The 26,717-nt window shown below is 66.4% G+C and overlaps 5 protein-coding genes and 1 non-coding gene across 14 annotated transcripts; 1 reads left to right on the forward strand and 5 right to left on the reverse strand.

The window, feature by feature from the left end:
* The first annotated feature begins 12 nt into the window (after window positions 1-12).
* On the forward strand, window positions 13-1,782 carry POLR2L (RNA polymerase II, I and III subunit L). Its single transcript, XM_027960009.2, has 2 exons — window positions 13-141; window positions 1,525-1,782. Exons 1-2 carry the CDS (start codon window positions 47-49, stop codon window positions 1,631-1,633), a joined length of 204 nt encoding a protein of 67 aa, XP_027815810.1. The 5' UTR covers window positions 13-46; the 3' UTR covers window positions 1,634-1,782.
* A 1,076-nt stretch (window positions 1,783-2,858) lies between these two features.
* On the reverse strand, window positions 2,859-8,213 carry CD151 (CD151 molecule (Raph blood group)). Of its 7 annotated transcripts, none has more exons than XM_027959994.2 (9): window positions 8,121-8,213; window positions 7,123-7,186; window positions 6,271-6,380; window positions 5,983-6,174; window positions 5,526-5,600; window positions 4,867-4,971; window positions 4,604-4,762; window positions 4,425-4,511; window positions 2,859-3,545 (listed from the first exon to the last, which is right to left on the reverse strand). In XM_027959994.2, the coding sequence occupies exons 3-9, from the start codon at window positions 6,352-6,354 to the stop codon at window positions 3,486-3,488; spliced, it is 762 nt and encodes a 253-aa protein (XP_027815795.1). In that variant the 5' UTR covers window positions 6,355-6,380; window positions 7,123-7,186; window positions 8,121-8,213; the 3' UTR covers window positions 2,859-3,485. The 7 variants fall into 7 exon arrangements, with proteins under 7 accessions (XP_027815795.1, XP_042093743.1, XP_060260162.1 ...); XM_042237809.1 differs by having other exon boundaries at window positions 6,271-6,489; XM_060404179.1 differs by having other exon boundaries at window positions 7,123-7,223.
* A 796-nt stretch (window positions 8,214-9,009) lies between these two features.
* Window positions 9,010-13,267, reverse strand: CRACR2B (calcium release activated channel regulator 2B). Of its 3 annotated transcripts, XM_042237799.1 has the most exons (10): window positions 13,217-13,267; window positions 11,811-12,000; window positions 11,623-11,734; window positions 11,083-11,254; window positions 10,543-10,689; window positions 10,360-10,450; window positions 10,156-10,248; window positions 9,868-10,034; window positions 9,602-9,673; window positions 9,010-9,450 (listed from the first exon to the last, which is right to left on the reverse strand). In XM_042237799.1, the coding sequence occupies exons 2-10, from the start codon at window positions 11,973-11,975 to the stop codon at window positions 9,273-9,275; spliced, it is 1,197 nt and encodes a 398-aa protein (XP_042093733.1). In that variant the 5' UTR covers window positions 11,976-12,000; window positions 13,217-13,267; the 3' UTR covers window positions 9,010-9,272. The 3 variants fall into 3 exon arrangements, with proteins under 3 accessions (XP_042093733.1, XP_042093732.1, XP_027815773.2); XM_042237798.1 differs by having other exon boundaries at window positions 9,010-9,673; XM_027959972.2 differs by having other exon boundaries at window positions 9,010-9,500; window positions 11,811-13,267.
* A 1,597-nt stretch (window positions 13,268-14,864) lies between these two features.
* Window positions 14,865-19,459, reverse strand: PNPLA2 (patatin like phospholipase domain containing 2). The gene is given in 9 exon segments (NM_001308576.1): window positions 14,865-15,569; window positions 15,661-15,783; window positions 15,944-16,076; window positions 16,166-16,342; window positions 16,444-16,504; window positions 16,726-16,935; window positions 17,291-17,356; window positions 17,435-17,667; window positions 19,273-19,459. Coding segments are annotated over 9 exon segments (1,461 nt in total). The 3' UTR covers window positions 14,865-15,298.
* A 3,519-nt stretch (window positions 19,460-22,978) lies between these two features.
* RPLP2 (ribosomal protein lateral stalk subunit P2) lies at window positions 22,979-25,137 on the reverse strand. Its single transcript, XM_004023349.6, has 5 exons — window positions 25,081-25,137; window positions 24,772-24,895; window positions 23,921-23,969; window positions 23,198-23,296; window positions 22,979-23,092 (listed from the first exon to the last, which is right to left on the reverse strand). The coding sequence occupies exons 2-5, from the start codon at window positions 24,892-24,894 to the stop codon at window positions 23,016-23,018; spliced, it is 348 nt and encodes a 115-aa protein (XP_004023398.2). The 5' UTR covers window position 24,895; window positions 25,081-25,137; the 3' UTR covers window positions 22,979-23,015.
* On the reverse strand, window positions 23,757-23,890 carry LOC114110214 (small nucleolar RNA SNORA52). Its single transcript, XR_003586540.1, has one exon. It is a non-coding gene; the product is annotated as a small nucleolar RNA SNORA52 (small nucleolar RNA).
* Window positions 25,138-26,717: the final 1,580 nt, after the last annotated feature.

The raw sequence follows: 26,717 nt of genomic DNA on the forward strand, positions 1-26,717 counted from the left end.
CGTCGGGCCGCCGGGCCGCGAAGCTTCTAGCTCCCGCGCCGCCGCCATGATCATCCCCGTTCGCTGCTTCACGTGTGGCAAGATCGTCGGCAACAAGTGGGAGGCCTACCTGGGCCTGCTGCAGGCCGAGTACACCGAGGGGTGAGGGGCGCGCTCCCGGCCGCCGGCCTGCGGGGCCCGGGGCGGGGAGGGTTTCCCAGCCTGCGCGGCCCGGGGCGAGGACAGGGGCGCCCGGCCTAAGGGGAGGGTTTCCCAGCCTGCGGGGCCCGGGGCGGCGGGACGGGGGCCCGGCCTGCGGGGCCCGGGGCGAGGACAGGGGCGCCCGGCCTAAGGGGAGGGTTTCCCAGCCTGCGGGGCTCGGAGCGAGGACACGGGGGCCCCGGCCTGCGGGGCCCGGGGCAGGGTCAAGGGGGCCTAGCCTGCGGCGTCGGCGTCTCGGGCGGCTGTCGAGGATCCAGGCTTGAGGGGTTGGGGTCTTGAGGCGGCAGTCAGGGGTCTTGGTCTCCAGGTCAGGAGCAAGGGACGTTCATCAGATCCCAGGTGACGCCGGCAAGGCTTTTATTCCCGGAGCCTTTGCCAGCCCTGTTCTCCAGACCTGCTCTCAGGAAAGCGTCTCCCACCCCCCAGTTCAGGCAGACGAGGGGAGCTAGTTGTCAAGCGCTGGTGTCTGGGGACTCGAGTATTCTGGCTCCACGCCTCCACCGCAGATAGGCCCCTGGCCACCTCTGTCCGTCAGCTCCCTAAGTTCTCCCTGCTATTAGGCCCACCCCGTGTCCTCAAAGACACTGATGCTGGGCAAGATGGAAGGCGAAAGGAGAAAGGAGCGGCAGAGGAGGACGCGGTTAGGTAGCATCAGCAGCTCAATGGACAGGAGTTCAAGCAAACTCTGGGAGATAGAGGAGAACATGAGCTCAGCGAGCTGCAGTCCATGGCGTCACGGACACGACCGAGCGGCTGAACAACAAACCGTGTCTTGCAGACTCACGGGCTTTTTTAGTACATAGGACAAGCTTCTGATCACATAGCCGTCATCATCAGGCTTTTGTGGGGTCCCTTTTCCGTGTTTGCCCCTTGGCACTGCAGTTACCGCCTTACTTGTCTGAGTTTACCCTAGACAAGAGTCTGACTTTGGTCCTTGTGTGGACAGCCCCATCCTTATCAAAGTGTGAACCTCTGGGACCTGGAGTGTGGTAGCAGGTGAGGTTCTCCGTGTAGCTGTGTTGGGTGGATAGGGAAGCAACGGACGGCCGTAGTATCTGCACCAGGCTTCGAGGAGGCTGCTGGAATGACCACAGTGCGAGTGAATGCTGGCAGCCTGCCCCAGACTCCTCCCCGAGATGCCCCAGGCCAGGGCTGCCCAAGCGGCCGCCCCTTTTATGGGTGCCACGCTGGTGCCCACACACAGGAGGCTTTGAGGGTGACTGGGGCCGTGTCTCTGGGAGGTGAGGGGGGCTGCTCCCCCCGGGCGAGGCCCTCTGTCTGCCGGGAGGAGCAGGCTGCAGCCAGATCTCTCCCCACCTGCAGGGACGCCCTGGACGCGCTGGGCCTGAAGCGCTACTGCTGCCGCCGCATGCTGCTTGCCCACGTGGACCTGATCGAGAAGCTGCTCAACTACGCTCCCCTGGAGAAGTGAGCCCGCGATGCCGCAGGGGGCGTCTCACCCATGGCTTGTTCCCCTGGGGTGTGGGGCGCCGGAAGCCACGCCCGCCCACGGCTCTGTTGGCGTGGGTCTTCCTCCCTGGAAAGAACTGTCTAGTAAATGTTTCTGAGGACTGCCAGGAAGTCCTAACAGTTGGTCTGGGTTTGTGGGCTGCCCCGCCGGTTCCTGGGGTTCTACCTGGTGCCCGAGGCCCGCACGGCCCAGGAGGAGGGTGGGCCTTCCATACGGGAGTGCTCAGCACGGGGCTCCCTTCCTCTGTGGGCGCTTGGCCCCACAGAAGACACAGATGTCACGAGTGCTTGGGGTGGGGGCACCGGCGTCCCACAGCGCTGTTCTGGGTGCCCTTCAGCCGAGAACAGAGGTCCCCACTTCCTCCCCCGGTATCTAATGCTCCAGACTTTCTGCGCTCTGAGTGGAGTGCTCCCTGTGGTCACAGCTGCGCATCCTGAGGTTGCTGCCGCCAGAAGCTTCCAGGCTCCACCCACAGCAGGCAGGCAGCTCCACTCCACCCCTGAGACCCCACAGCAGGTGGGAGGTGCCCTGAGGCAGCTCTCCTGGGCATCTGTTCTGAATGGGCTCTCAGTGCCCAGGCGTTAAATGCGTTGCCCTGAAAACCAACTAGAGAGCTGTCTGGCGGGGGCGGGGGTGGGGGGCAGCTCATCGCGGTCCAGCTTAGGCTGAGGCTTCAAACCAGAAGCTGTTGCTTTGGCGGGGCTCAGGCAGGCCCTGGTGCCTCCAGCAGCTTAGAGGGCAGGAGGGAGGCGGCCTTCCTGAGGCCACCTGCCCAGGCGTCTGATGGGTGGTCTCTGCAGAGACCAGGCCCAGCACCCTTCTCTGGCCCCACCCTGCCCTGTCGGCAGACGTCCTGCCAGACCCCACCTGACTCGCTCCCAAGACCCCCCTCCCATGCCTGGTCCCTGTGCAGTGGCCAGACAGGCCTTTGGAAACCGCAGCGGTCCAGTCACCCGCTCCCTGGGGTCTCAGCCGCATCACCAGCCCTGCATCCAGGGAACAGCTGAGCTTCTGCGAGGCCTGTCTGCAGCTGGCCCAGCCTCCGTCCCCTGGAGCCCCGTCGGCTCTCAGCTCACACCGCCCCATGTCTGCTTCTGTTGCGGCCCTGGGGGTGGGTCTGTTCACTCTGCGGACAGGACAGCCCTTGGAGACCAGAGTGCCTTTGTCAGTGACGTCAGCTCAGCCGTCCGTCCCACAGACGTTTATTGAGCACCTATCAAGTAGCAGGAGCAGTCCCAGGCGTGGAGCACAGCAGCGACTATAACCCTCAGGGTCCTGCCTCTGGGGGAGCGGTGACCTAGTCAGTACAGGCTGCAGACGGTCAGCAGGGGGGCAGCCGAGGCCCGGCCCAGACAGCTCTTCCCTGGTTGAGGAGGAGGCCCGGTACCCGGGGGGTCTGGGGGAGGCACCTGGGGCCGCCTCACCTGCTGCTGCCTGGCCCCCCTGCACCAGCCCATTTCTACCCAACTGGCATAGGCCTCAGGGAGCACCCCAAGGCCCCGATCTCAGCCCAGAGACAGTGGTGGGAGGGGGGCCTTTGTTGCTAACCCCCAGCCCAGCAGATAGGTGGGGCTGACCTTAGGCCTTGGGACTTTGGTGTGTAGCTAAAGGCACTTGAAGCTGCCTCTGGGGCTTGAGGGTCCCCAGAGGGCACGGTGATGGCACGGTGGGGGGGCCAGGCAGCAGGACAGTCTCCCCGGTAGGCGAGGGGCAGGGGCGCCGCCTGGACCGCAGCACTGGGGCTCTCGGGAGTGTCAGTAGTCAGCGCATCGCGAAGCTGCAGCACACGGAGGGCCGGCGCCCGCGGACACAGTCAGTAGTGCTCCAGCTTCAGGCTCTTGTACAGGCAGCAGGTGAAGAGCATCCCGAAGACCTGAGCACAGGGCCAGCGTGAGCACGCCGGCCCCGGCCCCCAGCACACTGCACACCCCCACACACGCCACCCCTGCACACGGGCGATGCCCAGCCCCACACACACACCCGCACGGGCGATGCCCAGCCCCCTCCAACATCACACCACCCCTGCACACGGGCGATGCCCAGCCCCCTCCAACATCACACCACCCCTGCACACGGGCGATGCCCAGCCCCCTCCAACATCACACCACCCCTGCACACGGGCGATGCCCAGCCCCCTCCAACATCACACCACCCCTGCACACGGGCGATGCCCAACCCCCAGGCACACACCTACACACCTGCACACGGGCGCTGCCCAGCCCTCCAACATCACACCATCCCTGCACACAGGCCTTCACACGCCACCCCTGCACACGGCGATGCCCAGCCCCCACACACCCGCACGGCGATGCCCAGCCCCTCCAACATCACACCACCCCTGCACACGGGCGATGCCCAGCCCCTCCAACATCACACCACCCCTGCACACGGGCGATGCCCAGCCCCTCCAACATCACACCACTCCTGCACACGGGCGTGCCCAGCCCCTCCAACATCACACCACCCCTGCACACGGGCGCTGCCCAGCCCCCTCCAACATCACACCATCCCTGCACACAGGCGATGCCCAGCCCCCCACACACACCCGCACGGGCGATGCCCAACCCCCAGGCACACACCTGCACACACCCGCACACACCTGCACACGGGCGATGCCCAGCCCCCAGGCACACACCCACACACGGGCGATGCCAACGCCCCCACACCACACCTGCACACAGGCAGTGCCCAGCCCCCAGACACACCACACCTGCACACGGGTGATGCCCAGCTACCCACTACACACACAAACCTGCACACAGGCGATGCCCAGGCCCACGGCCCCAATGACCCTCAGGTGCTCCTGGATGAACGTCTCCAGCTTGGTAATGCAGCCGCCCTGCAGGGGTGGAGGGGCTGCTGAAGGCGGCAAGTCCTCCAGTCGCCTCGAGGACGCATCCCAGGCAGCTCAGCAGGCCCCCACTGGCCTACCTCCACTTTGTAGATGTTGGAGGCATGGTCCCGCCGCCCACAGCCAGGCACCACGGTCTTGCAGCAGCTGTCGGGGACCACCCGTCCGTCCGCCTCGCCCGAGCGGATCCACTCACTGTCCTGCCAGTCCCGCGAGCTGTTGCTGCCGCAGCAGTGGAACTGCAGCAGGAACAGAGCTCAGGCGGAGCGCCGGGCCGCAGCCCTGGGGCTGGGCGCCCACAGAGGCCCGGGGAGGCCCCGCCCCGCACCTCCCGGCCACCCACCTCTTGCTGCAGCTTGTCCACGGCGCTGGTCACGCCCTCATGGCCCGGCTGGTGGTACCGCCTGGTCATGGTGTCCTTGAGGTTCTCCTTGAGCTCTGCGTTCAGCTGGGGTGAGGGAGGGACAGCTGCAGCCTTGGTTGAAGACTCCGAGGTGGGGCAGGGTGGGAGTGGGCGCAGACCGGGGTAGGGGGGCATGCAGGAGGACTCTGGCAAGGGCTGGGGTCAGGGAATGGGCATTGGATGCTGGCTCAGACGGGTGGTTGTGGGGCCAGGTGGCTGGGAGTCACCCAGACGGCCGTGGGCAGGGTCGGCGGCAGGGAAGGCACTCCAGATCCCCTGGACACCTGCCTCCGCCGAGCAGGCAGCTTGGGTGCGGAGGGCCAGCTGGCGGTCCCTGTGGTCCACCCTCCACCTGTGGCCCCGCCTCCATCTCCAGGCTCAGCACCGCAGCCTGTATGTCTTGGTCCTTCCTAGCCTACATGCGTGTGTACCCTTACATGGCAGGTCTTCACGTGCGTGCCCTGCCTGTGCGTGTGGCCCAGTGCGTGGGTGTCCGTGTCCCTATGTGTATGTGTACGTCTCCTGCACGCTCATGTCCAGCTCACTGCACGTGTGTCCCTGCACGTCCACGTCCTCGGGTGGCCTGTCCCAGCCCTCACCTGCTGGTAGTAGACGTAGGCCAGGACCCCCGCAATGATCTCCAGCAGAAAGATGATAAGGAGCAGGCCGAAGTACTGGGGGGAGGAGCAGGGGCTCAGTCAGGTGGGCTGGGACACAGATGCCCCCATTCCATGAGGACGCCCAGCACCAGGCATGGCAGAGCAGAGCCACTGCCCTCAGCTGCCAAGTGGCCACACGATGGGGGCCCCCGGCAGCAGGTGAGGGCTGGAGGACCCCGGCCTCCCAGTGCTCCTCAGCCGTCTTCCCTCTGCTGGCCCAGCCGGGATACGGGGACCCACAGGTGGGCAGGGAGCCCCTCCCAGGTGAGCACAGCAGAGTCTGTCTGTCCTGCAGTCTCACCCATGTCTCCCTTCTAAGCCCTCCTAACCCAGAACCACCCCAGGCAGCCTGGCAGGGAGCCCCACCCCCACCCGCGGTGCGGCCAGCCCCGCTGACCAGACGCAGCAGGTTCCTCCGCTCCTTGAAGGTGGCACAGCAGCCCAGCGCCCCGGTCACCATGACGACAACGCCCGCCACCACCAGGATGTAGGCTGTGGCCAGGTAGGTGCCCGAGGCCAGCAGGCTGATGTAGTCGCTCTTGAGGGCCAGCGTCCAGATGCCCACGGCCATGACGGCCAGGCCAGCCAGCTGCGGGCAGTGCACACCGGTCACCACACCCGGCCCCGGGCCTGGACCCCTGGCCAGGCTCCTCCGAGGTCGGGGAAGGGGGTGCCCACTGCTCACCCAGAAGCAGCAGTTGAAGGTGAAGAGCAGGTACTTGAGGCAGACGGTGCCACATGCTGCCGACTTCTCCCCAAACTCACCCATCCTGGGGCCGGGAGGTGGGGGAGGGGCTGCCCGGGAGGACGGCCAAACGCCAGCGGGGAGAGGAGCGGGGGACACACGTCCAGACCAGGTTGGGGCCAAGCCAACCCCCTGCCTGGGTGAAGGTTCTGGGAGCGCCTGTGGGGGAGGGCTGCTCGGAAGCCCCCGCCACCACTGCGGCAAGGGCAGACATGGTGCCCACAGCCCAACTGGAGCCTGGGGGGCCCGGCTCCCCTGACCAGCGCCCAGGGCATGGCGGGGGAGGCATGGAGGACCCCCAGCCACCACCACGGGCTGACTCAGCCCTGCAGGCAGCTCAGGTGAGCTCACACAGGCCCCTCACCCCACCCCACCCCAAACATTCCCTGTGCCCCACGTCACAGGTTGGCAGGATCCTACCGGCTGCTGGGGGGGCAGGGGCGGCAGAAGCTGCTCAAAGGTAGACTGATCTGTGCTTTTCTAGCTTAGTCCTGTGGCCTTGGAGAAGGCCCTCAGGCCTCATAAAGGGCCGGCCTGCCTTCCTTCCAGCCAGAGCTGGCAGGCGCCACCCCCAGACCTGGGGGTCCCTCCTGAATGGGGATAGCCACGCTGACCCAGGGGGAAATGAAGCTCCAGCCTGTGCCCCTCCCCAGAGCCACCCCACCCTCTCGTTTCTGGGTGTCTGCATGAGCGGGGTGGGGACACAGAGGGCAGAGGAGCCCTGGGGCCCTGTTTCCAGACAGACAGGGTGCCTCCCGGAGCCGGACTCCTAGCTGCTGCCCTAGCACTCACCTGGCTGGTGGGAGGGCTCCTCTGTAGGGCAGGCAGGCAGAAGTTCCCACCTGAGGAGGCTTCACTAGAGGGCCAGGGACAGGCCACAGGTCAGGCTCAACCTGGATGGGCAGGATCCCACCATCCCTCCTTGTAGCTGACCCAGGTACTGGCCGCGAGCTGGCCTTCCAAAGCCCCGCCCCCCGCGCTCGGAGAAGGGAGCGGCCAGGCCCGGTGTTTTGGCCTCGGCTAGGGCGGGGCAGGGCAGAAGACATTTCTGGACAGTCCGATTCCGGGGGGAACCGCACGCCTCCTCCAAGCCCCCTAGTCTGAGCCTTGGCACCTGGCCTGTAACTGGCCCTTCCCCCACCAAGCGGCAGTAGCTGCTGCTGGGGAAGAAGAAACGGTGCAGAACGCCCCGCGCCGGCGGACCTGGGCCTGTCCTGGGGTCTGGGTCCGGGGAAGGCTGTTTCCAGGCACAGGCTCCACCCGCACGGCCCGCCCTCGGGCGAGAAAGGCTGAGGAGCCGGCCGCCTTTCCGGGAGTGCCCGGAGGAGGTGAGCCCCCAGGGAAGGGCCGGCCAGAAATAGTTCCCGCGGCCCTGGACGCTGCCGCCCCGCCCCCGGCTCCCGAAGCCCAGCCGGGCCTGTCAGCGGCCCACGCCCCAAGGTGGGGGGACTCCCAGCTCGGCTCCCGGCAGGCCGGTGAGGAATTCGCGCGTCACCGCGATGAAGTCACCGCCGCCGCCACCCCCACGCCCTGGCGGGGCGCGCGGCCCGCCCACTGGCACCGGCGGAGAGGAGGGCACCGGTGTTCGCGCAGTGCGTGGGGTGCTCGGGAGGAGCCCCCGGCTCGAGGGGGCCGCAAGGACCGTCCGGAGACCAGGGAGGCACCTTGCCCTCGCCCGGCGGACCCTCGGCCCGCCGGGCCTCCGGGCACTCGTCTACCCCCGGTGGGAGCCTGCGGGGTCGCCGGGCGCGCAGCTTCTCCCGGTCGTCGGTGCCCGGCGGTGCACTCACCGGCCACGCGTCGGAGTCCGGCGGGCGGCGGGGGCGGCGGCGGCGGCTCGGAGGGCACAGAAGACACAGCCGGCCCGGGCCTGCGAGCGAGACGCGCGGGGCCGCCCCGGGCCCCGCCCCGAGCCCGCAGGCCCCGCCCCGGCCGGCGACGCAGGCGGGTCCCGACGGCGCTCGGCGCGCGCGGGCGGGGCACCAGCCCCGGCGGCCGCCTGGGGGCCACGCGAGGAGGCCGAGGCCAGGCGGGCTGCGGCCCGAGGGCGCCCGCTCGGGACGAGCGGCGGGGCGGGGCTGCGGGGGTCCCCGGGACAGACGCGGGCCGGCCCGGGGGACGGCCTAGAGGCGCGGTCAGGGGCAGAGAGGGGCCTCTCTGGGCGCCCTGCGGAGGACGGCTTGCAGGGGAGGCTCGGGTCACGGCGTGAGAGGGTCCAGACAGGAGGGTGTCGCCTGGGAGTGGTGGGAAAAGGTTCGGGAACGAGGGCAGAGGCTGCGACCGGCTGCGCTGGGGAGCTAGAGCCGAGCGCCCGACGGCTCGAGGCGGCGCCGTCGGTGGGGACAGCTCTCCCGGGACGGTGGGCCGCCCTCGTCCCCTGCTCCCTGCCCGAGGCTCGGGCTGGCAGGGCAGAGGGCACTGGCGACAGCTCAGGCCCACCCCTGGTGCCTCCACTCAGGACTCCAGTGGGCTGAACTAGCCCCCCCAGGGCTGTGTGAGGACTGGCATGGGGAGGGGTGGAGGCTGGGGGCGGTCAGGGAAGCCCGCCCACCGCTTCCTGGCCTACTGGCCTCAGTGCCTTGGTCCCTACAACTCTGGCGGACGGCTTGTGGACATGTCCAGTGGACACACAAGGGCGAGGGACGCCTGGTCCAAATGCTACGGCTCCCACACGCCAAGGAGGATGAAGTCAGTGAACTTTATTCAGAGGAAGGGGTTTTCCGGTAGTTTCGATGCGCTGGGCATAGAATGAGGACCGCAGCGAGAGACATGAGTCCCTGACCCCCCAGGTTAGTTCCTTCATGTCTGCAAGTCAGGCAGGCCGGGCAGCTCACTGGGGAGAGCCCACATCCTGGATAGGCAGCCCCCGGCGACGCCGAGTCGCCTTCAAGGGGCGGCTTCTCTGAGCAGCCAGGTGAGGCCCAGTGAGTCACTCGGGCTAGTCAGCGGCCACTGGGCAGGTGGCCGGAGCCGCGTCTGGGGGGGCGAGCCCAGCTACTGCAACAGCAGCAGCAGGGGGCGCCCAGCAGGGGGGCGGAGCTCAGAGCCTTCCTGCGGCCGCTGCCCAGCCGCTGGGCCTCACAGACGTCCCTCTCGTCTCGGAGCCGCGTGTTCAGCTCCCTGGGGAATAGCAGCCCACAGGCTCTGAGGGGTCTCAAGAGGAGGCACGCCTGGGTGGGGAACGCGGGCACGGAAGGGCTTCCTCGCGGTGTGGGGGGGCGGTGATGGGGGCTGGGTAGAAACCGGCGGCGCGGACCCCTTCCAGACGCACCTGAGGAGCTCCAGTTGCCGCAGGAGGCTGAGCTTCTCTTTCTGCATGTTCCTCGAGACCGCGACCACGTCTCTGCAGGACGGAGGTGGTGATCCGGGTGCAGGAAGGCGCCTCGGGGTGCCGCACGGCCCCCTGGAGGACCCCCCCCCCCGCCCCGCCACGGAGACCCCAGAGGCGGGGCTGCAGCCGGGGGCGACTGCAGCCCGGAGCTCCAGGTGCGCCCCTCCCCGGGGCCCGCCCCCGAGGGTCCGGCCCACCCCCGGCACCGTTGGGCTTGCTCGCGGCGGCCCTGCGCCTCGCCCTCCAGTCTGCGGAGCTGCTCCTGCGCGCCCTCCAGTTGCGTCCGCAGCGCCTCGTTGGCCAGCCACAGCTGTGCGTTCTGCGCCTGCGCCTCCAGCTGCTCGGAGGTCCGGGCCTGCAGCTGTTGTTCCAGCTGGGGGAGCGAGGGGTCGAGGCTGGAGAGAGCCCCCCAAGTCGCCAGGGAGTGCGTGGGGACGGCGGGGCTTGGGCCCGGGCTGGGCAGCCGTGCATCCCTCCGCGCGGCGGCCGCTCACCTCCCGCTGCCGCAGCCCCGCGCGCTCCAGCTCCTGCTCGCGACTCTGCAGCTCCAGTTCCAGGCGGCCTCTCCGCTCCTCCCGGGGGAGGCCCTAGGACGCGCGGGGACACCTGAGGCCCCGCGGGCTGCAGGGGCGCGGGTGCGACCAGTTCCCTCCAAGAAGGCAGCCCCTGGGAGACCCACGCGCCCGGGATGGGCCCACCTGACCCCGTAGGCGCTGGCGCTGCTCTCGAAGCTGCTGCTCCATCTCCTCGTACAGACACCGCACTTCCCGCTGGTGCTCGCTCTCCCGCCTTCGGGGAACCGAGGGTGAGACGGCGGCTTAGAGCCTGCCCGCACTGCAGCCAGGAGACCCTCCGGCCGCCCCCGGCCTCCCAGCCCTCACCTCCGCAGAGCGTGCTCCAGGCCGTCCCGCTCTCTGGCCGCCTCCTCCAGGCAGGCTGACGCGCGCATCAGAACGTCCTCGAAGGACCCCAGCAGTTCCGGCCGCTCACGCTGCAGCCGGGTCCAGAGCGCCCGAATTGCCTGCTGCCTGGGGTGGGTGGGTAGGGGCTGAAGCCGAAGGGAGGACTCCGTCACCCTGAAGGGTAAGCCTGCAGAGGCCGTGGCCTTGGACAGGCAGAGCATCCTCTTCCGGGTGCTCTCACCCCTGAGGGGCTGGCCTGGCAGGCGGTGTGTACAAGTGGGGCTGTGTCCTTGTGTACCCAGGGCTTTGCCTGTGCTGGCTTTAGCCGTGACTGCTGACTCCAGAAATGCAAATTCTGTGGGAAATCACGCCCGGCACACAGCAGTGGCAGCTGAGAGGGCCGGACCCAGCCTGGCCGAGGGTCCCTGCCTGGGAACAGGCACACAGGCAACCTGGACAAGGCCTGCGCAGGTGGACAGAGCAGTGGAGGGTGCTGGGGTCAGGCCAACATCGACTTACTCGCCCAGGACCCGGGCCACCCCCAGCTGCTCCAGCGCCGAGCAGAGCAGCTCCTCGTCCTCCTCCACTGAGCCCCCCGAGCCTTGCACATCCGACCAGCCCGACTCAAAGGTCTCCTCTGGAGCCCGGGAGGGCAGAGCACCCACAGTGGCCTCCACGCCCACAAACTTGCCTGCAGGGCGTGGGAAGGAGAGACTGTTACCCCCCACGGCTCAGCCCACCGCCCCCTCACATATCCTGCCCTTCTCTGAGCCCGGTTTCCTGTTTTTCTTCCTTACTCTGGTCTGACTCCCGTCCTGGGAATGGGAGGTGACAGCTGGGCTCAGGCCAGAATGAGGCACGCCTGGCTCCCAGCCTCACTAGGGTTAGGCTCGGGCAGTGGGGTGGGAGCCAGTGAGCACAATGCCGCACTGGGGGCCCTCTGTGTCTTTGTGTATGTGCTCCAGAGGGAGGCCACGGAGGGGCGTGGGCTGCCGACCTTGTGGGCCCCAAGTCACACGTGCCAGTGGGCTGGGGGGGGGGCTCAGGGGCCGGGCTCACCCAGGCCGAGGCAGAACTCCCTAGCGGTGAGGAAGCCAGTGTGTGCCTGGTCCAGGCTTTCAAACACAGCCTCCAGCTGCTCGGGCGTGAGGGGCAGGTCGCTCTGCAGGCCCTGGCAAGGTGGATGGCAGGGCTGAGTGGCCAAGGTCAGCCCTGGGGGCGGGCGGCATCTGGGGGCAGGGGCTCACCTGCAGGTCGTGCCGGGTGATGAAGCCCTTGGCCTCCTTGTCACACAGCAGGAAGAGCTCCTGGGCCTGCTCCAGCATTGCGGCCGGGGACCCCGGGGTGCGCCCCTGCTCCCACCCCTCCTCCTCCTGGGCCTCCCCAGCCCTGGGCTTCCTGGGGCTGGCCATGGCGGTGGGCTCAGCCTTGGGTGGCCTGAGCAGAGCCGAGAAGAGACGAGGAGAAGAAAAGGGCAGGCAAAGCGGATGAGAGGCAAAGGCGGCAGAGGGCTAAGCGGGAGCGCTGGGCACCCAGAGGTGGGGTGCACAGGAGCCTCTCTGCCCCCATGGGAAGCGGGAGAGGGCCTGGCAGAGGGGCCGCCAGGGGCATGTGGCCCAATTTCAGGCAGTGGGGCCGGCGGGCTGGGGCCTGGGTGGAGCTAGGCAGGCTCCGGGTCCCCCTCGAAGCCAGCAGGTGCAGGAGAGGCTGCATTAAGGGAGGCGGGCTGGGGGCTGCTCTAGGTCTTGTGACTGAAATGAGGCGGGAGCTCTCGAGAGGGGGCAAGGGCTTGGGTGAGGGGATGGTAAGCTGCAGAGGACTCGAACAGGTCCTGGAATTGCCGACCTGGGCACGAGGCTGACCAGGCCGGGCCAATGAGAGTACCAGCCAGTCCTGGCTGCTCTCAGCGCGGACCCTGGGCCCCGCCTCCGGCCAGCTGGCAGGCGGGCTGGCTCCGCCCTCCCCGCTCGCAGCCCCTCCCACCAACCTGGGGCCCCAAGGAAGGCAGGTGCAGGGTCCAGCCCGGGCCTCGAGGCCTTCCAAGGCCCTTGTCGGGAACCCCAGGGTCTAGCCTAGCAGCCTTTCCTGCTGGCACCGTGCTCACCACCACACTGGCCTTCCCAGGGGGTGCCCTGCCCGTTCATCAGACCACATCTCGTTCCCACAAAGCCCTGACCCCCGAGTTTCCCGAAGCCAGCCCCCAGTGTGGCATCACCCCCCGACTGGGACCCTACCCATATTCCTGAGGGTGGGGGGCGACCGATAAAGAGGGCGGGTCTGAGAAAGGGCAGGAGGAGGGGACGTGGACGGAGACCACTCCCCCAGCGCGGGCTCGCCCCCAATCCCAGCGCAGGCGCGCCACCCCACCAGCGGCTCCCTGGCTCCCTGCAACCCGAGGGCCGTCCCAGCCTGAAGCTGCACTGTGTCCCGGCCACGGAGCGGAGGGTGGGGAGGACTCCTGAAACCCCACGCCCTGGGGCCCCAGTCTGCCCTGCCCTTGCCACTGCGCGCCCCCAGGGGTACCGGAGTCCCTGGCCGTGATACGCAGGGATCCGTGCACCCTGTGGCGACTTGGCGGGGCGGGTGTGGAGGTACTCGGCCGATGCAGGCGGGGGCGGTGGGGGGGGAGGGGACCCGCCAGGTGCCTGCCTACCTGCGAGCTTCACCGCCACACCTGCGCACACTGGGCTGTCCTCCCGCCAGTATCGAGACCCCGGCAGGGCCGGCCGGGCGGGGCCGCTGCCGCTGTCGCCGTGTCCCCGCCGTGTCCCCGCCTCTCGGCACTGCCCTGTAGCCCGGCACTCAGCCTGCCCGCCCCTGCATGCAGCCCCAGGGTCTGTCCTGTCCGAGCTCCTGGTGGGGTGGAGAAGACGACCCCGGGGACACTTCCTGCACAGGGCCAAGGAGGGGGGGCAGTCCTCAGGATATTGATTTCAGGCGCCAAAGAGCGTGCAGGAAAACCCAGGCAGGAAATAGACCAAAATATTCTCAACGGTTATCTCTAGGAGTGGCGTGACTTTCCTCCCTTCCCTATGTTTCTCCAGCATTCTTTCCCATATTTTTTAAAACAATAAACGAGTAGTATACTACAACACGGTATTTAAATCAGTGCTTTAGAGGCCTGTGTGTGTGAGGGGGAATGACTGGGGGGGGCTGGCAGGGGGTTCCTGTCTCAGCAGGCACCCCAAACTCTCCTTGGGGGCACAGCCCTGACTGCAGCTCCCATTGGGGGAGGGTTGCCAGAAAGGTGCTGGGGGCGGCGGGGGGGGTGCCTGTGTGTGACCTCCTTGCAGGGGAAGAAAATACCAGCTTCTTCCCAGGGGTCCCCCTCCCAGGTCCCGGCCCAGTCCTGCACCCACCTGGAGGGGCTGGCCTCCCGGGGCCCTCCTGGCAGCACTGGGGGCTGGAGGCCTCCGCTCCCCCAGGGATCCTGCTGAACTAGAACCGGCTGGGCCTACAGGACAGGACCTTGAGACCAAGGGGTGGCCCCTGGCACAGGCACGCAGGGACCTGCTGAGCCGGCTCTCCCGGTCACAGCCCCAGCCCGACCGTTATTGTTGGCTGGGGACTGCGGCCACGGGGAAGCGTGGAGGGCAGGTGCAGGCAAACCCCCAGCAGCAATCAGCTCTGGACTGCCAGCCAAGCACCCGGCTCCGCTCAGAAACCCCTCCTTCCCCCATGGGCCCTTGTGGTCACCAAGAGGGGCTGGCCGCATCCCCTCAGACTGCCCAGGCAGAGCAGAGGAGGCCTCCAGAGCACGTCTCACCCACAAGACCCAGCCCCCCTCAGCACACCTGCTCCCTCCTATATTCGGGCAGGGGGCTGGGTATGCTGTTGGGGGCAGGGAGGCTCCTGATGACAGGGGCAAGACCCACACCTCCCATCAGCCTGGGCCGAACACCCACTGTGGAGCAGCCCCCTCCACCCCTCCACCCCCCACTGCCCACCTCTCCCCTGCGCTCAGCTGGGGAACCGCAGCCTGCACAGTCATCCAACCGGGAAATCATCCCACACCCCCAGGACGCCATGAAGTTCTAAACTAAACAGTTCTGTTTTTATTTTGCAAGGATCTTGGTCCCAAATATTTCCATCGGCCCTTGGAAAGCTGTGCCCAAGGGTCCCAGCCAACGGAGTGGGCAGCAGCCTAGGAAGCCCCCGGTGCTTTGAGGGGGAGCCCCACAGCTGGCGGGCAGGCCCTGAGTGCCAGGTTAGAGGCACACAGGGTCCCGGGAAGCCCCGGCCTGAAGCTGCAGACGCGACACTGGGGGGCGGCAGCCACACACAAGTGAAGGAGGCAGGGCTGGGCCGTGGCGTTTATTACATCTGCTTTGGCAAAAAATAAATAATTCTTCACACACATTCTTCAGAAAATGAAAAACTGTGGCCGGGGAGCAGGTGCGAAGCTCTCAGGAGTAATACTGCGCTCGCAGGCGGGGCGCCGCGCCCCAGAGTGCTGGCCCGACACTGGGGCGGGGCCCGAAGGGGAGGCTGGAGCACAGGCAGGGGCCCCTGCGGCCGTCCTCAGTGCAGCGAATGGGCGGCGGGTGGACCGCAAAGCCCCCGTGGGCAGCGTGAGGGCCCCCAGCTCCTCAGTCTGCAGTGGGGTGGAGAGGGACTGCGGAGGGGAGCTCCGCTGGCCCCGGGGCCCCGCCTCACGGACAGGGACGCTGGGGGGGGGGCGGGGGCAGCCCTCAGCACCGGGGCGCCGGGGCCAGAAGGCCAGGGCCCTGGGCCCTCAGCAAGGGGGCGAGCTGGGCGGGTGCTGCGGGGGAGCGGGGGCCGGGCCGGCGGGGGCGCGCATGCGCAGGGCGTCCGGCGGGAAGGCCACGTTGGTGCAGAAGAGCCCGAGCAGCAGCTGCCGCTGGCACTCCTCCCACTTGGCTAGCACGTCCCCCAGCGACAGGCTGTTGCGCATCCAGCTGGGCAGCGCCTCGCTGTAGGCGGCGCAGGACAGCGGCACGGAGGGCAGCGAGCGGGCGCGGCGCAGCTCCACCTGCTCCGACAGCCTGCGGGAGGGCGGGAGGGAGGGAGGGAGGGCTCGCGCGGGGGTTGCCCTGGAGGCTGCGGGCCGGGGCAGCACGGCGGCGAGGGGCTCACCTGGAGGGCAGGCGGCTGCCCAGCTTCCTCTTGGCGCGCATCACCAGGTACTGGCAGACGCTGCCCGTCTGCTCCTTCATCCACCGGATGTCCTCAGGGACGTCGGGCAGCCACTCGAGCAAGCTGGGGCAGGGTGCAAGGCATGGCCTCAGGGGCCACGGCGGGCCGGCCCTGTCTGTGCCCTGGCTCTGGGCCTGACATGGCACCTTATACCAGCTGTCCCTCCCCACCACCCAGGGATGACTCCCAAGTCCATCCCGGGCGCCCGCCCCCTGCTCCTCACCGGATGGTGAAGGACACCGCGCTCTCCAGGGGCAGAGTGTAGGGTACCATCATGGCCGTGGCCAGACGCACGGGCAGCGTGTTGGAGAGCGTGGTCAGCAGGTCCGTGGGCTCCATGCAGGCCTCCAGCAGGGCTGTGGGTGCAGGAGGGTGGTTGGTGGCAGGTCGGGGGTGGGGGGGGGAAGCAGAGCCCAGGACCCCTCTGCCCCCTCCCCCCACCCACCCTCATTGAGCCTTGAGGGCAGGTGCTCCAGGATGTGATCCTCCCTGGGCGGAGGCGGGTGGTCCTTCCCTCCAGTCCTCTCCATGGCCACTGCCCCCTCCTCTGCGTCGGCATCCTCGGGGGCAGGGGGCTGGCTGGGGGGCAGTGCCAGCAAGGGGTTGGGCCGGTTCAGGAGACCTGGGTGGGGAGAACGCAACAGGCCACCAGCAGGGCTGCGGCCGGCTGGCCCACAGGGGACAGCCAAGCAGAGCCCACCCAGCCCCGGGCAGCCCGCGCACCGTTCCGCCGCAGGAAACGGAGGCCATCCCTGTAGCCCTGTTTGCACATCTCTCGAAGCACCTGAGGCAGGGGAGGCATAAACTGGGGCAGGGGGCCATACACGCCCTGTTCTGCCCCCCTGGGGTCCGCGGGGTCCCTGCACCATCCCCCCACCCCACCCTAAGCGAACTTGAATCCAGGGCCAGATCCAGGTTGGACAGAGGCTAGGCAAGTTACGGGCTATCGCCAGGAGAGGCCCCCGCACAGCTGTCCCCCATGCCGTTGGCGAGGGCGGGCCTCACCAGGGGCTCAGGCGGGAACAGGGCCTTGGAGAGGCGGTAGAGGTTGCGCAGGTTGAACTGGATGCTGGTGTTGGTGACTCGGAGCTCGTGGATGTTGGTGGAACTGTCCTGCGGGCAGATGTCACTCTCGCCCGAGAAGGGGGACACCGTGATGGTGTTCTTGAGCTCATAGAGCGGCAGGTTGTCCGAGATGCCGCCGTCCACATAGCGCTGGGGCAGGGACACCGGGTCACACGGGGAGGGCCCAGCAGGGGGCGCTGATGGCCCTCCCCCGGGGCCATTTCATCTGCGCCTTTCACCCACTGGGCACTGGCCACTGAACAAACGGCCAGACGGCGGGGTTGGGGAGAACACCACCGGAAACGCGCGTTCATGCTGGGCTCAGGCTCTTGAGTAACCGGGGAAGCGAGGCCACCGTTGGGCGGGGCACAGAGGGCGCTCCTCCCCGCACTCCGGGGAAGTGAGGCCACAGGCTGGCAGGAGGGTGGGGCTGGGGGGGCACTCATCCCACCCCACACACAGGAGCCGACTTGTCACCCGGGCAGGGCGATCAGGGCATACTCACCACGCCCTGGAAGGAAGGGGGGATGAGGCCGCAGTACACGGGGATGAAGGTGCTGCAGACATTGGCCTGGGGGCAGGGACAGAGGGGGCAGTGAGCAGGGGCTCAGGATTCCTACCGCACCCCAGTGTGGCACACAGGGCCCACCTGGATAAGCTCCTCTTTGGAATTGAAGTGGGTTATAATGACGTTCTCGCCATCAGAGACGCGGGTCAGAGAGATGCCTAGGCGGCCGCTGGCACACCCGTGGCAGTCAGCAGGCAGACTCTTCAGCAGGCAGCTCCGGATGGTCTTCACCATGTTGAAGGAAGGGTGCAGCGGGCCCAAGAACCGCTTCCGGGCCTCCTTGGACACCTCGATGATATTGGCACCAGCTTCACCTGGAACAGCAGGGCCAAGAGTCGGGCCACACTCCTGGGCTTCACACATTCCCCAGGGCTCCGTGCCCAGGGACCATGGCACAGACTCAAGGCAGCCCTATCCACCCTGGAGGAGTCTCCGTGTCCACTGTGGGGCCTGGCCCACAGTTGGGACTTTTGCCACCTGTTCCCGGGAACAGAGAGGCTCCTGGGAGGGCAGACAGCTGAGGCCATGGCCTGCCCTCTGCCCAGTATTTCCCAATGCTCTCCCTGACCCATGAATCACAGAGCCTGGCGTGGCCTGGCACCCAGCTCCCCCCAGGAAGGGTAGAAGCCACAGGCTCAACTCTGAGCAGCCTCAGTCTTCACCCACTTGGCCCGCTCCAGATCCACAGACCATCATGCCGCCCGGGGGCACGAAACCCGCTCGCAGCCCGTTGCAGCCCCTCCACATGCCTCTGGGGGCCATGGGCGCTGGCCGGGACAAAGCCGGCGTGCAAGAGGCCCAGGAGTAGCCGGGGCAGGAAGGCCCCAGAGGCACTGGGATCGCCACTGGGGTCAGGGGTGAGGCGGGGCGCAGGCTCCAGCTGCCCGAGACCACGGGCGCTTGTGAGAAAGGTTTCTTGGGAGTGTGTGCTGGGGGGAGGCGCCACGCGAGCCATTTCCTCAACAAAGTACCATGGACCTAGGGGTGTCCTGAGACCATAGAGGGTCTGAGGAACCCTGGGCGGAGGCCACCTGGAGGGGAAAGGGCCGGGACGCGGGGTGAATTCCAGTCTGCTCCTCCCGCCCCAACCTCTCCGGGAGACAGTCACCGGCAGAGGGCAGGGGAGAACCCTGGACAGGCTCCTGCTGGGCGGGGCATTCCAGAAGCTAATGACCCCTCTGTCACTGGCTGCCTCCAGGAGAACTCCGTGTGCCGTAAACATCACTGGCAAGGGCCTCAGGAAGAGTGCGGGCGGAGAAGGCCGACGCCGGGACTCCAGAGTCACCGCGCGCCTTTGGCCCCATGGAGGGGCCAAAAACGTCTGGCCGCAGCCGCGGACCCAGGCCCACAAGTGGGCGGTGCGCCAGGAGCAGGAGAGCCGGAGAGAGCTTGAGTTGGCCAGGCCCAGGCCTGACCTGCTCGGACCTCCTCCAGGAGTCCTCAGGAGGTACCAGGCCACAGTGCCCAGACGCTGTCTCAGAGGCCAACTCCATACCTGGCCCCGGGGCCACGGCAGTCTGGACTGCCGTAGCCCCAGGACACAGTGACCGCTGGCACCCGGTCTTACACGTCCGGGGCAAGCGGACGGCCTAGACCCCACCCCGACTCTCGAGGTCCCGCCCACGAACTACTTTCTCTTTCCAATGAAATAACTCCTGCTGCACCTGCCCTCCCCCCAACCTTTGCGCCCGAGAGGCGGGCCCTAGGTGGCAGCCTCGGCCCAGAGGCGCACCGGGCCCTACCCCAATCCCCGGGCACCCTCGGAGCAAAACAAGGCAGGCCCCGCCCCTGGCTGGCCTCCGGAATTGGACCCTCGGCCCGTGTCCCGGGTAGAGACCCCCTCCCACCTCCCCCTGGTGACGGAAGGGGCCGCTCCACCCTCGCGAGGGGCATCTGCCCAGCCCCCCCGGCCTTCTTACCCAGGCAGATCCCGGTGACCAACGCCGTGGCCGTGAGCGCCCCGGCCGAGGCGCCGTAGATGTGCGTGGCGTTGGCCACCAGGAAGGGCGCGTGCTCGCGGAGGCAGGAGGCCACTCCGATATGGTAGACGCCGAGGAAGCCGCAGCCCGCGAACGAGATGTTCCACGTCGTCTCCTTGGGGAACATCGCGGCGGCCCGCCGGGCTCCCGGGCTCCACAGGCCGCCCTGTGCGCCGCGCGCTCGCCGCCCGCTCCGGAGCCGGGGCTACACCGGCCGGCTGGCCCCTCGGTCGCTGCGGCTCGGGGTCTCAGCGGGCGGAGCTGGGGACTCTGCGCAGAGGCGGCGATTTTAGCAGGGGGCGGGGCGGAGCCGGCTCGCGCGGGCCTATCGGGGCGCGCGGGGAACGGCCGCGCCCCCGGCCCGAGGCCCCGCCCCGCCAGAGGCCCCGCCCTCCCCGGAAGCCCGCCTGGGCCCGGCGACCCCGCCCCGAGCCCCGGCCCCGAAGCGGAGGCCCCGCCCGCCGTCCAGCACCCCCGGGCTCTGAAGCGCCGCACCTGCGGCCCCGCCAAAGGCCCGGACGCGAGTCCACGTCCCCCACGTCCTGCTGCCCCACCCCCACCACCGTGGACGGCGGAAAGGGGCGGGCGGGGGCCCAGAGCAGTGCGGATGGCCGCTGTCAGGCCCGGGACGTCGGCATCTGAGCCGGACACCCGGGAGCGGAGGGCCCTGCTGTCCGGGCAGCATCCCGCCTCCCCCAGGCGTAGGCCTCCGCCCGCCCGGGACACCGAGGAGCTCGCCGCGGGCCAGGGACCTGAAGGACCCACCGAGACTCATCACAGAATCACCCGTAAACACACAGGGCTGCGCGCAAACCACAGTTCCCAGAGAGAACACTGGCGTCTCAGACCCGCACCCGACCTCCCGGCCGAGCTGCGACCGCCCCGCAGCCACCTCTACCTGGGCACTAAGTTGGTTTCCACCCGCCTCCTGTCCCAGCTCCTCGGGCTGTGGGGTCTACTCCGGGGTGAGTCCAGCCCCGACCCGCCCTCACTAATTGCCCAAGCAGGTTCTGGTAACGTCACCCTCCCACCCCCTTCCGCATTTTTCTCCTGGATTGCAGGGCAGGGCCAGCCTGACTTGTATCCAGAGACCAGCCGGCATCTCACTTGTTTCCTGGCTCAGTCCTGTCTCTGTTCTGACCCCATGGACTGTAGCCCACCAGGCTCCTCTGTCTATGGGAGTTCCCAGGCAAGAGTACTAGAGTGGGTTGCCATTTCCTTTTTGGGAACTTGTGGACTCAGGGTTCAAACCCATGTCTCCTCTATTGGCGGGATTCTTTACCCCTGAGCCACCAGGTCATCCGGCACCTCACTTCACCTCCCAAACAAGGGGCTCATCTCTGCTGAAGGCAGGTGGCCAGTGTGCATGTCACCCTTGATATTCGCTCCCCAGGCAGGAGTTTGGTTCAGGACCCAGCCTGGGGCTGCTCCCCAATCAGGCCCAGGCAAAGCCAGAGCAGGGCCTCCCCGGGACAGGGCCATCGGGCATCATGCCAACCAGTCCTCAGCTCCAAGCCACCCGTGCTTGGCATGTGTGCCTGGCATGGGAACCCGCGCCAGTAGAGCAGTGAGGAAAGTCAGCCCAGACGGGCCGCTTGGGGAGGGGGTTGGGCTGAAGTGGGAGAGAGTGCTTCCGCAGGTTCAAGTAGGGACTGAGAAGGGTGAAGCGTGGGAAGGCACAGGGCCCTGGGTGGGAGGAGGGGAGGGGAGCTGGGTCCTGGGAAAAGGGATGGCAGGGGTGAGGGGTATTTGGCTTAGAACCCCGAGTGCTTTGGATGGAGGAGCAGCCCAGGACTGGGGTGCCTGAGTGCTTGGGGAGGCTGCGGGACACAGCAGATGACGGGGACACAGTGGGGATGGAACAGACCCCCAAGGCCAGCCTGCAGAGCCCAGGGGCCACCAGGGTGGACCACCAAGGAGAGCTGGACACGGTGAGCTCAGCCACGGGCCTAAGGCTGTCCCTGCAGCCTGCTCTGGGGGAGGCCAGTGTCCGGGTTGTTTCTGAGGGAATGAGGCTGTGCCGCCCCAGTGCAGGGAGGCCTCTGCTCCCATTTCCACACGTTAGCTGACTTGTTTTGGGTACATAACCCTCCCTTCAGGCCCCTGGGACCAGGAGTTCTGGAGCCAGGAACATCGAGCCCTTCTCAGAATGCTGCCTGTGGAGTGGGAGGCAGACCTCCCCTTCCCCCAGCCCAGACAGATGAGAATCCCTGGGGGTTGCCGGCCACCAGCCAGGGTTCCTCTGCCCCCACGGGGTCGAGCCTAGGATTGTGAGTTCTGCCCCTGTACCCGGGGTCCACTCCTCTGGGAGGGGCCCTGGACCACGGCCTCAGGTCATCTGTGTCCCTGGGCACACAGAGCCCCCCCAACCCCCACACCCAGACCTTTCCCTTGCCATGGTCCTCACCCCCGTCCAAGCCCCCACCCCTCAGGCCAGCGCCCCGGCCCTGGGCCTCTTGCAGAGGCCCCCACCCCCCTGCTCTGCCCTTACCACTCCCCTCTGGAAGTGAGTCCACAGCTCCATAAATGCCCACTGCCCGGTGAGCTCCTAGCACTTACCCACCACACCAGCCTTCAGAAAGGCAGAGCATCTACTGGGGAGCCTGGCATTGGCAGGCAGAGGCCCAAAGCCGTGAAGGCTGCCGGCAGCTACAGGGCCAGGATAGTGAGATGAAGAATTGATGCTTTTCAACTGTGGTGTTGGAGACTCTTGAGCATCCCTTGGACTGCAAGGAGATCCAACCAGTCCATCCTAAAGGAAATCAGTCCTGAATATTCATTGGAAGGATTGATGGTGAAGCTGAGACTCCAATAGTTTGGTCACTTGATGCGAAGAAGTTACTCACTGGAAAAGACCCTGAAGCTGGCAAAGACTGAAGGTGGGAGAAGGGGATGACAGAGCATGAGATAGTTGGATGGCATCACCAACTCAATGGACAAGAATGAGTAAGCTCCAGGAGCTGGTGATGGATGGGGAGGCCTGGTGTGCTGCAGTCCACAGGGTACCAGTCAGACGCGACTGAACTGGGTAGTGAGAGGGCCTCTCCCCTCTGCCCCGTATTTTAGGCCAGAACTTGGCAGAAGGGGCGTGGGCCGGCCTGCCACTAAAGGACCTGAAAAGCATGCGGCCCAGCGCTGCTGTCTGCAAGGCACCTCCACATCTGCCGAGCAAAGGCAGTGGCCGCCCGACGGCGGGTGCACTGAGGTTCAGAGCAGCTGGGGGACACCCGAGTTGCTCGGCGCTACAGTGGAGCTGGGGTGCTGACTCGAACGAGACCCTGACTCCTGCAGCGGAGTCCGGTCGCACCCCATCTCCCTGTGTGACTGAGACCGCTCAGTCTAATGGGAACTGCTGGCCTCAACTGGAGGCACCAGCCTCACAGAGCAGAGGTTCTGAAGCTTTTCTGGATCGGGAGTCCCCGGAAAGCCTTACTCCCTCCAAGACCCTGGCAGTCCTCAGGAGTGGGACAATGTCCAAGAAGGAGGCACAAGGCTTGGCCACACTCAAGACCACAGGAAGTGACCCCTCCCAGGCACCCCACTCCGGGCTCTTCCGACTCCACGGAGCAAGGGTCCTGGTTCACCCCAGAACGAGACAAGGATGCAGGGACCACACTGATAAAGCACTCTCAGAAAGCTCAGGAAATACATAAAAAGGGTTTTATTTGCAAAGGAGACGGACTCTAGTCAAACAGGCCGAAGCCCATGTCGTCATCTGACTCCTCCGACTCTTCCTTCTTCTCCTCCTTCTTCTCCTCCGCTGCGGGGAGAAAGCACGGCGAGCTCAGTCGCAGTGCAGGCCACACCCCCGGCAGAGGCAGACCTCAGGGCGTGCGCACCAACAGGGGCCGGGGCCCCCACTTACCTGCGGCTGGAGCAGAACCCGCAGCGGGTGCTGCCGATCCTGGGGCAGCAGAGACGGCCACAGCCCCGCCAGCAGGCACGCTGGCCAGCTTGCCGATACCTGCAGAGACCAAAGGGGAGGTGAGCCCAGAGCAGGTGTTCCGCCCGAACGTCATCTCAGAACGAAGACGCTGTCCAGCTCGTTCAGGTCTGTGCCAGATTCCCATTTTCCCAGACACTGGCTCCTAGGAATCCCCCCCCTGCCCCCCAGCTAATCTGCAGGCCCACGGTGCCCCACCAGGAGGTTACGTTGAACGAACACGCTTTCGACCAGGGAGAGAGAGTCCACTGTCCCCGTGTCCAGGCCCTCACCCCCACGCAGTGAGTTCACAGCCAAGGCTGCCTCTGCCCTGTCATGAACCCAGACAAAAACAGCTCCCCCAAAGCTCAACTCCCAAGTAAGTCCAGCTCCAGCCTGACCTCACAGGCAGGGGCCTGTGGTCAGTCCTAGCCCCCCAGCAATGAGGCTTGTTTACAGAAGCCCACTGATGGCACAGGCGCCCCTGCCGCCCTGCCCGGGGGGTTGTCTAGAAGCGCCACAGCATGAGCCCACGGAAACCCTGCTCACTCCTCTGGGTTAGGCTTCTAGAGTGCTCTGGTCCACAAGCGAAGCCTGGCAGGCCACAAGCTGACCGGCAGGGATTAGAATGGACTGTGAAAACGGAAGCCTCGAACACGACCTCACCCTGGGCAATGACGTCCTCAATGTTCTTTCCGTTGAGCTCACTGATGACCTAGAGCAGACGAGGAGCGGGGTTACCAGAGGCCGGCCACACACACAGCTCCCCCCGCACGGCAGTTATGGCCCACTCAGGACAGTTAAGTTCAGACATCCCGCATGTGGAAAATAACACCAAAACTTACTGCTGAAAAAAAATGCAAAATATCTCACTTCACAAATAACCTTCACCAGGCTGAATGAAAGCTCCCCCGGTGGCCAGTCAGTAGAGACCCCACCTGCAATGCGGGAGAGCCGGTGCCGTCCCTGCGTCGGGAGGCATGCTTGCCTGGAGACTCCCCACGGACAGAGGAACCTGATGGGCTGCAGTTCGTGGGGTGGCATAGTCAGACAGGACGGAGTGCCTAAGCACAGCACCTCGATTCCTGGGTTGGGACGATCCCTTGGAGAAGGAAATGGCAACCCGCTCCAATATTCTCGCCTGGGAAATCCCATGGACAGAGGAGTCTGACGGTCTACAGCCCATCGGGTCGCAACAATCTGACACGACTTAGCGAGTAAACCGCCACCACATTGAGTTCAAAAAAATAAAGTTAACGTGGGCTTGTTTTCACTTAAAAAAAAGCTTACACGTGACTTGTTCCCACTGAGCCACGCTAACGCGGACTTGACCTCATCCCCATTTTTTCTTACTTTGGGCTGTACCAGTACATTAGGGCAGTTCCAAAACCACATGGGTTGGCAAAGGCCTTCCACTAAACCCGCGGCAACCTTCTTCCCTGGGCTGGGTAGGAGAGGGAGCCCCGTATGCGCCGTATAGGGTCGGCGGGGCTTTCAGGCCCCTGCGAGGCGGCTACCTTGTTGAGCCGGTCGTCGTCTGCCTCGATGCCCACGCTGTCCAGGATCTTTTTGATGTCCTTGGCGCTGGGGGAGGAATTGCCCCCGAGGGCGGCCAGCAAGTAGGAGGCAACGTAACGCATCCTAGCGCATAAGGCAAGGACAACGGCATTAGGGGCAGCCTCCGGTCCCTGCGAGGCCAGTGCCCGGCCGCGCGCGGCTGGTGCGGAGCCGCCGCCGAGGCCTGGCCCACGCCCTGCCCCGCCCGCCCCCGGCGGCACTCACGACCGCGGCCAGGCCCCGCGGCCCGGCATTCCCGGCCCACTCACTCAGCGGCGGCAGAGCAGCCTCGCGCGTGCGACCTCGGTGGCGTCAGGGACGGAAAGGAAGGCGCCGGTGCTGGGGGCGGGAGTAATTCGCTACCCAGAAGCCTCCGGGACTTGCGCTCGGCGCCCCATGAGGGCGCCTCCTAGTGACGTCACGCAGCGCCTAGCCAATGAGGACGCGGGAGACGCCATTATCCCGTCTGTCCCGCAGCCGCCACCGCAAAGGCGGAAGGCAGTTCCAGGGCTGTCTTCGTGTATATAATGGGGTGACTGCCGCCCGAGACCCCTGGGGGAAGTGGAGCTGAGAGAAGAGTGAGCCTGGAGTGTAGGTTTCTCCCTTCAGGGTTCCCAGGATGCCGCGCGGCGCCTAAAGCTCCCAGCATGCAGCGCGGCCTCTGCGCGCTGGTCGCTTCTCTGCCGGAGCGGCGGACGCGGCCGGCGAACTACAAGTCCCATGGTGCACGGCTACCGGAAGCGAGGGGGCGCCGCTGCCGGCCGCACGTGGCCCGGCGCCGCGGCTGGGGTCGGGCCTGCTACGCGACGGGAGCCGGTTGTCTGGCCTGGCCCAGACGGGCGGGCGCGTCTCCCCGCGCGTTCACTCCGCGGAACCCAGCCACTGCTTCCCCCATCCCTAGTGCCACGGCGGGGGCCCCAGGTGAAGCTGGGAGGCCCTGTCACCGCCGCTCGGAGGAGCGGAGCCAGAACCGTCCACGCCCGTGTGACCCGCCCCCACCCGGTCCGTGCCCTCTCGGAAGAGACATCAGCCTCCCCGTGGACACAGCACACGTTGCTCCTTCACTCCGTGTCGGGGACCTTGCAGCAGGCTGGCCTCAGTCCTGGGGGGCGCCCAGGCCCGGTTCTGCTTCCTCAGAACTTATGTTCTAGTGCGCGGACACAGTAGTTAAACGAGGCAGTCCCAGGCTGAGGTAAAGCCTGAGCGAAGAGGGCTGAAGGATGAGTGAGCGCGAAGATCTGAGCGAGCATCAGGCCCCAGGAGTAAAGGCCTTGCTGAGGTGGCCAGAGATGGGTTCAGAGGCAGCAGGCAGCCCAGGCGGGCTCGTGTTAGGGCCCAGCCCCGATGTGATAACGCAGGCCCCACGGAAACCATCGATGAGGGTCGGGCACAGAAAAGGTTTTTGCTCAAGATCATGCAGCTGGTGAGGAAAACCATCTGGCAAGGATGGGACTGTTGCAGTAACACGGGAAAGTGGTCGGTTGTGATTTTTTTTTAATGGTACGATAATATACTGTAAAACCACTTTAATCATACAGTTTGGTGGCACTAGATGCGTTCACACTGACGCGACCGTCACCACGGTTTATCTGCAGAACGTTTTCCCTCTTCTTGAATTCTAAACAACACCCCATCCCTTCCCCAGCCCCTGGCTCCCATTTACTTTCCATTTCTATGTTGACTGTTCTAGGGATCTTACATACATGGAATCATACAGAATTTGTCCTCTTGTGTCTGGCTTATTTCATTCAGTGTAATACCCTGGAAGTCCATTCACATTGTAATGTGTCAGGATTTCGTTGCTTGTTGCTCAGTTGCTCAATCCTGTCGGACTCTACACCCCCATGGACTGCAGCATGCCAGGCTTCCCTGTCCTTCACTAGCTCCCAGGGTTTGCTCAAACTCA

This window comes from Ovis aries, chromosome 21, assembly GCF_016772045.2.
Source record: "Ovis aries strain OAR_USU_Benz2616 breed Rambouillet chromosome 21, ARS-UI_Ramb_v3.0, whole genome shotgun sequence".
NCBI classification, from domain to species: domain Eukaryota; kingdom Metazoa; phylum Chordata; class Mammalia; order Artiodactyla; family Bovidae; genus Ovis; species Ovis aries.

Excerpts from the sequence above, each read along its gene's own strand:
- POLR2L (XM_027960009.2), top strand. The coding sequence starts at position 47 with ATGATCATCCCCGTTCGCTGCTTCACGTGTGGCAAGATCGTCGGCAAC. Across the intron at positions 142-1,524 it reads CAGGCCGAGTACACCGAGGG|GGACGCCCTGGACGCGCTGG; the intron begins GTGAGGGGCGCG and ends CCCCACCTGCAG.
- CD151 (XM_042237805.1), bottom strand. The coding sequence starts at position 6,354 with ATGGGTGAGTTTGGGGAGAAGTCGGCAGCATGTGGCACCGTCTGCCTC. Across the intron at positions 4,972-5,525 it reads CCTACGTCTACTACCAGCAG|CTGAACGCAGAGCTCAAGGA; the intron begins GTGAGGGCTGGG and ends CCCTCACCCCAG. Across the intron at positions 4,512-4,603 it reads CCAACATCTACAAAGTGGAG|GGCGGCTGCATTACCAAGCT; the intron begins GTAGGCCAGTGG and ends CCACCCCTGCAG.
- CRACR2B (XM_042237798.1), bottom strand. The coding sequence starts at position 11,975 with ATGGCCAGCCCCAGGAAGCCCAGGGCTGGGGAGGCCCAGGAGGAGGAG. Across the intron at positions 11,735-11,810 it reads TCACCCGGCACGACCTGCAG|GGCCTGCAGAGCGACCTGCC; the intron begins GTGAGCCCCTGC and ends CCACCTTGCCAG. Across the intron at positions 10,035-10,155 it reads CGGGGCTGCGGCAGCGGGAG|CTGGAACAACAGCTGCAGGC; the intron begins GTGAGCGGCCGC and ends TCGCTCCCCCAG.
- RPLP2 (XM_004023349.6), bottom strand. The coding sequence starts at position 24,894 with ATGCGTTACGTTGCCTCCTACTTGCTGGCCGCCCTCGGGGGCAATTCC. Across the intron at positions 23,297-23,920 it reads TGAGGACGTCATTGCCCAGG|GTATCGGCAAGCTGGCCAGC; the intron begins GTGAGGTCGTGT and ends TGGTCTCTGCAG. Across the intron at positions 23,093-23,197 it reads GGGTTCTGCTCCAGCCGCAG|CGGAGGAGAAGAAGGAGGAG; the intron begins GTAAGTGGGGGC and ends TTCTCCCCGCAG.